Below are 9,692 nucleotides of genomic sequence, written 5' to 3'. Positions count from 1 at the left end.
AGGAACTAGACAGAATTTCCTGGACAGGCAACCACTTAGGGAATTCATAACCTTGAAACCAGTTTTGCAAGAAGTGTTAAAAAGACCTTCTATAAAGGACAGGAGAAATTCTCCACCTTGTGGCACAGAGTGTGATAGTCACTAATGGTGCATATGGTTGCCCTCTACTAGATTAAGAAAGGTTAAAACATATAGCATCTCATCATAAATTGACTTATTGATTTATTTTCTGATAATTCTATTCGCCATTCCTTTAAGCTTTATTGGACAAAGTAATATGAAATAAATTTGCTATATGCCTGATAAAGGGGTATGGTGGAGTGGGTGTGGGTTGGGAGGGAACCTCGGCCTATCCATGGAGGGAAGGTAACATTGGGGTGTAATGAGTGTTGGAATGTTGAGTGCCTGAAACAATTCTATTACGAATAACTGTAAACCAGTGTCTCAATAAATATGCCACCCCTACCCCCAAGCAGATCACCTATTGTCGTTTTCCTTAAGTGCATGGTGAACTGTCTTTTAAATGTTCTGGACAAAGTGGTCATGGAGATAGTTCTATGGACTGAAATGCATGTTTTGCACGCGAAAGGCCCCAAGTTTGGTTCCTGCACACTGCATCCTCGTCCCCTCCCCCCTGCCAGCTTCAATCCTGGAAGCAGCAGCATTGCATCAAATCACAGAAGTAGATCTGGGGTTTCCTAAGCATTGCTTGGTAGACCTCCTCCACAAATGTTCTGTAACAAAATTGAGTTTTCTTATTATAGTTCATGTGAATCTTCATGTCACTTTGGCTTTATGAAAGTAGTTGGAGTTAGGTATGCATAATATTCAATAACTAAGGCCAGAAAATATTAATTTAACCTAAAAAATTCCATTATCAAGTGAAACTTTCATCATTGTTATCACTGTCACTGTCCTCCCATTGTTCATCAATTTATTTGAGCGGGCCCAGTTATGTCTCCATTGTGACACTTGTTACTGTGTTTGGTATATCGAATACGTCTTGAGTAGCTTGCCAGGCTTTGCCGTGCAGGCGAGATACTATCGGTAGCTTGTCAGGCTCTCAAGAGGGGCGGAGGAATTGAACCTGGGTTGGCCGGGTCGGCCGCGTGCAAGGCAAACACCCTACCCGCTGTGCTATTGCTCCAGCCATCATCATTGTTATATGTCTAAGAAAAGGTTCACACTAAATGAGTAGTTAAAATAATAGTTAAAATATCTCCTCATGTACTTGACTTTCCCAGTAAAAGTTTGTTAATAATTTTAAATAAACTATTTCTTTACTGCAATGACAGAATTATTTTTAGTACACAACACATACAATTACTAAATACTTAAAATTATTTTACAAATTTAAAAATTTTAATCTTGAATTTGGTAATTCAAAGTAAAGAATTTATATTTGCATTATAAACAAGTGTAAAGAGAGTGGTATCTAATTCTATTCTAATCCTGAAACCATTTTAAAGAATCAAAGGGGAATAACTAGTTAAATGTATTTACACACATTTGGCAGAGAACAAATGACTATATGTCAGGGATATTTTACAAGGAACTTCCATAGGGTTCAGACGTTAGGCCAGTGTTGATGACTTCTAAGGGCCTTCTAATTCATAAATTCTATGATGCTACAATTTTCCTAGCAGTCCTATAAAGTTATTTTTTCCTCTATTACTATCAGATAATCTCACATTTAAAAGGATATATTAGAATGGTATGTCTTTAAAATAAAGTTTTCAGAATATGCTGCAATTCACATGGATCTTCCTTTTTATCCCTCAGATTGAGACCAGGACACTGTTTGTTTCAGACTGAATTTCACTAGGCTGAAATAGAAACTATTTTAGCCTAAGTGCTCCATTTTGGCAACATCATGAACAACAATAGACAAAATTAAATTTTAAAACATTCAACAAACGTTATATCGCAAATTCAGAAAAACGCACCTATTCCTCAAAATCCCTATGCCAAACTATGAAAAATTAAATGGAAAACATTGGTATGCATGCTGCTTACTTAATTCTTTCCAAAAAGGGACTTAAGTCTGTTATGAAAGAATGTTTCTTCACGTTAAATCATAATGTTAACAAGCTAACTATGATTACCACTTTCATAATTCAACGTCGAAATCTTGATTCTGGGGACATACAAAGAGATTATAATTTCTTTTATATAGATGACAATTTGGATCAAAAATACATACTTGACAAAATATTACCCAATTAATTATATCCTGGAATTGCTCGACAGGTGAAACGTAAATAGAGACTGTGGCTCCAAACGCTCCAAACGAGTGACGACATCTGTAAGTAACTACAAAAAGTTCTCTGGTTCTTCAATAGCTCTAAATGCTCTTAGGCTATTTATCTTCAAGTATAATAATTTCTATTTTTGAAATGCTGGTTCATAAAAAAAATCAAATCTCTATGAACCAAAGTACTATCCATGAACAACACTGAAAACCAACTTTACAAAAGACATTTGCCCACCATAGTTTCATATCTTTAATACTGCCATAAAAGGTCTGATATTTTTCAACTACCTCCGTGAACTCTATATTTCATAGGGTTCTAACAGCTACTAAAATTAAGCAGGTAATTCCTATGGCAGTATTTTTTTTTTACTCAGAATATATTTTCATTTCAAATATGTGTAAAAAATTTCTCACAAAGTGAGAAACCACTTAGTTTGAAAAGAAACTTCAGTTTAAATCTTAACATTCAGTAAAATAAACACATATTAGATTGCCTTTGAATATAAATCACTCATTGAAGTAAAGGAGGTAAATGCTAATGTATTAAAAGTTGAATTTTTTTTTCAGATTACAAGATAAATGGTACTAATCAAACTCTACTAATGTATTTGTTAGAGATCTGGCAAATTCCACTGGAAAACCAGGACTGTTAATTAGGGGAATCCTTAGAGAAACAGAGAGAAAAAGATATGCCATGGATCAGGCCCTCATTCTTACTACTTCCTTGACAACACTGCCTATCTTGTTTATTGAGGAATGCTTCTTCCATTGGAGACACACTTCTGATTTTACAGCCCTACAGAGTGAAGGGACAGCTGGAAGGTGGTGGGGAAAGGACCCACCTGAAAAAAAAAATCCATCCTTATAAAGCTATTATTTAGACATAAGGATTGGCAATGAAATATTTTCTGCTCTGAAAATCTTTTTTTTAATACTGACTTGCCAGTTTGTCTGACAATGATTAAGAAAGATAAGTGATCTTCTAATTTTACAAATAATAATGTGAAGAAAATATATTCTGAGAAGTTATGTCCCATGATCTCACCCATACTTGATTTAAAATATAAGTACTCTCAATAGAACTGCTTTGTTTAAATTTTAAACGTTAAACTTAAATCATATTTACTGTATTGCTTTCATTCTTGCATTTTTACATTACTTCTATAAATACTCATATAAAAAAAAAATTCCCCAATCTTGAAACCTTCTCACATGGAAGTTCTGAGGTTAGTCTGTAACCTTTAAAATAGCTAAAATGTAGTAACCCTGAAATTACAAACAAAAAGTTATCATTTTACAGTATATAACTAATTTATTTTTTTAAAAAAATATTCTGAATTGTTTCCATACAAGTAATCAAGTGTTATTTCTTCCAAATGGAACTCCTTGAAAAGGCTAGAAGAAGACAGCATGTGTGGCCTCTCGCAAAGCGTCACGCACTCATTCCCTCAGGCCGGCACCTCCACTATCTCGAAGTAGTCGTTGGGCAGGATGACATAGCCGCGCTCAGGCGCGTCGTCCTTCTCCCGCTGGAAGTGCACCACCTCCTTCAGCTTCTCCAGCTGCCGCTCCTGCCTTCGGCACCGCTGCTGCGCAGTCTTGAGCTTCTTCCTGAGTTTCTCAACTTGCTGTTCCAATTGATGGATCCTTTTTCTCTGGTGCATTGTATCCTCTACAGTGTAGTTGTGGTCACAGAAAACGGAGAGATTATCAGGGGTCTGAAGAGGAGGCATTAGCAATCCAATAGCAGCGTCCACCTGGGACCCAGGAGGTGTTAGAGGTGGCGGTGGAAGCTGTTCTTGTGGCTCCAGCAGTTCTTCCTTCTGAAACAGTCAGACAGAGCAGGTTTGAATTTAGTCATTAAAAAGAACAAGCTTGGGCTGGAGCGATAGCACAGCGGGTAGGGCGTTTGCCTTGCACGTGGCCGACCCAGGTTTGATTCCTAGCATCCCATATGGTCCCCGGAGCATTGCCAGGAATGGTTTCTGAGTGCATAAACCAGGAGTAGCCCCTGTGTATTGCCGGGTATGACCCAAAAAGAAAAGAAAAGAAAAAAAAAACAAGCTTTTAAACATTTATTTGTGAAATTTAATTAGGCTCTGTGATTTCTTAGTATAGATAGGTTCCAAATGAGAAAATAGTTATGCTAATAGTAATTATATTTTTCTACCTGAAGTAAACAGAATGAGACAAGAAACAGAATGAGTAATAAGGTTTAATTAGATACTGAGCACTGAAAACTGAAGGGAATAGGGACTGAAGCAATAGTAGATGGGGTGTTCATCTTGCAGGTAGCTGATCTGGTTTGATCCCTGGCAACCTACATGGTACCGAGCCCCACCAGAAACCATCCTGAGTACACAGCACCCCTGATGTGGCTGAAAAAAACAAAACAACAACAAAACCCAGAAAGGTATAACATTTTACAAACAAAACTTTCACCGATAAAGAAAGAAACAGACATGGCAAAAAACCAGCCCAAGTAGTACACCAGGTCCTTTGGCCCCTGCACTGAACCACTAATCTGACTAACAACTAGTCAAGAACATAGAGGCAAGACCACCAGCCCTTTACAAGAAAAGAAGAAAAGAAAAATACATCAACATACAAGGGGTACAGATGACCTCAAATCCAAAAGCCACCTTGAATTTCTTAACCAATAAACTGTATTTATACTTTTAAAAAGTATACCACAATTAACAGTAGCTGTTCACAAGCTGTGGTCAATAATATTTAACACCATTCAAAAATTTTCAAAGATATTAATTTCATAGGAAACCACTCAGTATTTAAAGGGGCTCATTACCTTGTCATGTGGTTCAGTACAGAGAAATATTGTGGGCACAGCGTTCTCCTTTAGTAACTTGTTGTTGCATTCTCTCTTAAAGCAGTCTGGAGTAAAGTGTTCTGAACAGATACTGCTGTACTTGGTTGGCTTAAAGTTTTTTCTTCTGACAGCTGCCTCCCATTGTTTACAAAGACTAGGTCGAGTAAGAGGAAACCTAAGAAGAAGACATAATTCAGTTCTTTGACCTTATTTTCCAAACTTTTCTGAGTAAGAAAGAACTACCTTACACTGGTGCCAATTTTGTGGTTAACCAAGGATAATTATCTGATTAGAACGGGGGGGGGGGGGGAATAGAGTTCAGTGGTCCAGAGTTCTATATATAGGAGACCCTGAATTTAATCTCGCGCACCAAAACAATTAAAAGTCTGTATAAAACAAAATAGTACCTTTACTCTATCTTATTTACTCATGTTTAATGTCTGATATTTAAGACACAAAGTTTCAAGTAAACAAATAGGAAGTGTGTTTTTTCCAGTGATGTTGTATACTATGCTAAGAAATTTTATATAGGGCTGGAGTAAAGGGTAAGTCATCTGATTTGCAAGTGACCGACACCCCCACCATGAGTCACTACTGAGTGCAGAGCGATGAATGTGCTCTGAGCATCACCAGGTATGACCTTTTCCCAAGACCTCCCAGCTCCAAAAAAAAAAAAAAAAAAGCAACTTTATTTATCTGTGTAGTAAAAAGCTGAAGCTTCTAGTTCTCCTACAGTGTCTGAAATTATGACTTAATCAGGGCAGGGGAGATAGCTCAGAGTGTGTGAGGGCACGTATGGATATTAGAGGCCCCAGGTTTGATCCATGGTACTACACGTCCCTATCTCCTCCCAGCACCAAGAGACCAGCACTGAACCACTGAGCAGCAAGGCCAGGCCAAGTAGGTGTGGCCCCCAGGCCTCCAAAACACTGCACTTGGAGCAAATTTTTAAAAATATATCAATAAAATTATAATAAAATTAAGCATTATTTTTATTTACTACTTAAAGAGCTGGAATAGCTTCATTAGTCTCAGATAAGGGGAACTGTAAGAGTTTAAATTTATTGTGATTTTACTTCCTAGGTCAAGGGTTTGGTCAACTGAGGAATTGGGGGAAAGGCAAAGAAAGATATGTTCAGCTCTATGCTGCATACTTTCTCTTCCATATACACTATGTTAGAGCCTCACGGCTGTTACATGAAGATCTCAATGACACCACATTTCATTTTCCCAGTAGAGCTCTTTCCAGAAGTCCTACATAGGAGTTGGGGGCAGAGGGGCTGTCAGATCCCTATTGGAAATGGCATCAAGAAGTACAACCTATTACAGCAGTCACTGATGTAATAACTCAGCACCTAGCACTGAAGGACTACATATATTCAGATTTATGAGGTTCTGTCAAAATCCTTCTCATCTCCTGTCCCCAAAACGTTCTTTCATAAAGCATGAGGCTTTAAAAGTGGGCTAGCCCTTTTGACTCACTCCATAGCAGACACTACTTCTGTCACCTGAGCATCATACTTAGTTTTATATTTTTAGATTCTCTTTTGATTTCATTTCATTTTCATTTCATCATCCTGTTATTCGTCGATTGCCTCGAGCAGGCCCCAGTAACGTCTCTTTCATCCTAGCCCTGAGATTATATTCAAGGCTATTTAGGAGAATGAGACCCATCATTGTTACTGGTATTTGGCATATTTGGTACGCCACGGGGAGTTTGCCAGACTCTGCCCTGTGGGCAGGCTACATTCGATAGCCTGCAAGTTTGTCCAAAATAGGAATGAGACAATAAGATGTCATAAAAAAGGTTCTGATAAGATGTTGCGCGGCCGCAAATGCGGCCGCGCGGTTCCAGGATCTGGATTTTATAGTCTCTGAGTCTTGGCTGCTGATGGGATTACACGGCGCCAGGGGGCCAGGTGGTGGGTGTGACCCCCGCCTACTGGAATTTGGAGGATCTGGGTGGAAGATGCTCGACTCCAATTCGAGTAGGCTTGGTGGTCTCGGCCCCGGAACCCGCGTGGCTTTGTCCCTCTGCCAGTACCTTCATGTGTGCAGAGAGTGGTCTCAGCATGGTGGTGGCTTTCCTCCCCACCCCGACCAGGGCTCCGGCAGCCGAAGACCTCCAGGACCAGCCACCACCATGCTGAGACCACTCTCTTTTGATGTTATTAGAAATATCAGTTCTGTTATCTCTCCTGCCATACTTCTATTCTACACTTCGTAAGAACTGAATTCTGAAATGTTCTAGTTCCTCCTCCATGGCAGAAATATCCACATTCTCAAGATCTCTCTGTGCTTCAGAAACTCTATTTCTGTTAGTTCCTTTGTAGTATACCAGTTATATAATAATGTATCTACACCTGTGGGTTGGAGTGATAGTAGAGTGGGTAGGGCGTTTGCCTTACACATGGCCAACCCAGGTTCAATTCCTCCGTCCCTCTGGGAGAGCCTGACAAGCTACTGAGAGTATCCCGCAGGCATGGCAGAACTTGGCAAGCTCCCCATGGGGTATTCAATATTCAAAAACAGTAACAAGTCTCACAATGGAGACATTCCTGGTGCCTGCTGGAGCAAATCAATGAACAACGGGAGGACAGTGCTACAGTGCTACCTGTTAAAAGTAAATGATGTCAATCAAAGAAATTATCACTATCAACAACAAAACCACATCAACCCACCCTCAAAATCTTAAGAAATCTTTCTTTCATGATTATTTAATATTTGCATAACGTATCACTGGTTCTGATTTCTTGATTGTCCATTTATAGTTGGAAATTCTTGCAAACAAACTAATGTAAAAGTGTTAAAAATATTTGTAAATTCTTTGTTTGTTGAACCAAAATGCCAGTGTGTTTTATTCTGCAGAAATCTGATTATCTTTAAGCAATTTCCACTTACAATTTCTTCTCCCATCTTCAGGAAACCATTTTTCCCCCTCGGGGGCCTTTTGAGGACTGGAGACACCGCATCTGCCTCCTACGCCGCCTCTGTCAGCACCTCTGGGAGAAACAGCCGCCCGCGCCCGGCCCCGCCTCGTAAGGCCCCGCCCCCTCCTCGTAAGGCCCCACCCACCTTCCCGGCCCCGCCCCGCCCCGGTCTCGCGCGCACGAGCGCCCGGCTCCGCCCCTGAGCCCAACCGGCCGCGCGCCCCGGACCCAGTAGGCACCGGCCGTGGCAGGGTAGCGGGGTACTTACTTGTGGAAAGACACGGGCTTATCCTTATCGTATCGGTTCTTGCAGCCATAGGCGGAACAGGACTGCACCATCCTTTCGGTCCTCAGTCGCTTCCCTTCTGCTGCCCCTGCAGGCAGGTGAAGCTACAATCAATGTCGCTGCGTCCCGCTTTGACACCTTCAGCTGTTCGGTAGCTTTGGTCGACAGTCACAGTGATGGTGGCCTCCCTCGGGGGTGACTAAGATGCCCGTTTTGTTGTTTGCTTTAGCAGAAAGACCACAGCCATCGCCCATCTCCCGTCTCCAAGATGGCGGCGGCAGCTTCAACCTCACCTCTCGCGAGGAGTGAGTGCGACTGTCTCATTAGCCCCGAGGTCAGAGGTGACGTTCCCTGGGAGGCAGGCTATTGGCTAGTTCCCTTGCGCGGCGGGAATGGGCGGGATCTCTGAGCTTCCGGAGGGGAGAAAGTCCCAGGGCTAACGGAGCGGGAGCTGGGCCTCGGCCGCGGGTTGTGTCCCCTTAGTTTCGTTCGTCGTGGTTTGGGGCCCGCCGGTCTCCAAAGGGTCACTGCCCCTGGCCGTGCACGCCGTGCGGTATGGAGCCGGCCGGGCCGTGCTCTGTGGCGGCTGGCCCGAGGGGATAACCGCGGGCTCTCTGGGTGACCGCACCCCTTTCTTGGCAGGGCCCGCAAGAGGTGAGATTTCGGGGGTCCCCGCTGGTCCAGGTGCCGTGCTGGGAATCGCCGACGCCCGTAGTCTTCGTCCTTTCCTTTTAAAAATGTTTTTGGGCCACAGCCGCAGGGCCAGGGATGGAGTCCAGACCGGCCAAGCGCTGGAGAGAAATGCTACCTTGTTGCCAAGCGCCCGTCACTCTTCGGGGGCTGAGATGCCCGTCTTGCCCCTCTTGCTGAGCCCCCGTTACTGTTCGAGGGCTGAGATGCTCGTCCCGCCCCCTTGCTGAGCGCCCGTCACTGTTCCAGGACTGAGATGCCCCGTCCCGCCCTCCCACTTGCTGAACGCCCTTAGGTGTTCGCGGGCTGAGATGCCCTGCTCTCCTTGCTGCAGGTTTCCGTTGGCTCCAGGCTCTGCGCTTCCCACTTCCCACGCTTGACACTTGCTCGACGTCAGATGTCTTGTGCTCACAAAGATCTATTCTGCTCTGAATTAATTACCTGTCCAATTTGTGTATGTCATAAAGCAAGGGGCATAGAGCCTGTCCTCCCCTCAGATTCCTGGTGACCAGCATATTTGACAGGCGATAACCATGACTCTTCCCAAGGCCAGCTCCAGCCCTCTTGCCCGCTCCCACTGCCCCAGGTGGCCACCTCTGTTCCCGAGGTCCGAGATCGGATGGGCTGCCCGCGGCCCGTGGTTGGAAAGGCATGGCCTGTTCTCTCCAGGCAAGACCTAGACTCGATAAAATCAGGCCCACTGCT

The 9,692-nt window shown here is 42.8% G+C and overlaps 1 protein-coding gene across 1 annotated transcript; it reads right to left on the bottom strand.

The window, feature by feature from the left end:
• Positions 1-1,206: 1,206 nt before the first annotated feature.
• On the bottom strand, positions 1,207-8,578 carry THAP1 (THAP domain containing 1). The gene is made up of 3 exons (XM_056116769.1): positions 8,280-8,578; positions 5,061-5,256; positions 1,207-4,077 (listed from the first exon to the last, which is right to left on the bottom strand). The coding sequence occupies exons 1-3, from the start codon at positions 8,348-8,350 to the stop codon at positions 3,703-3,705; spliced, it is 642 nt and encodes a 213-aa protein (XP_055972744.1). The 5' UTR covers positions 8,351-8,578; the 3' UTR covers positions 1,207-3,702.
• Positions 8,579-9,692: the final 1,114 nt, after the last annotated feature.

Source organism: Sorex fumeus, unplaced genomic scaffold (assembly GCF_029834395.1).
Source record: "Sorex fumeus unplaced genomic scaffold, SorFum_2.1 ptg000033l, whole genome shotgun sequence".
Lineage (NCBI taxonomy): Eukaryota > Metazoa > Chordata > Mammalia > Eulipotyphla > Soricidae > Sorex > Sorex fumeus.
The sequence above is the reverse complement of the archived record's forward strand: the minus strand, read 5'-3'. Positions and strand labels throughout refer to the sequence as shown.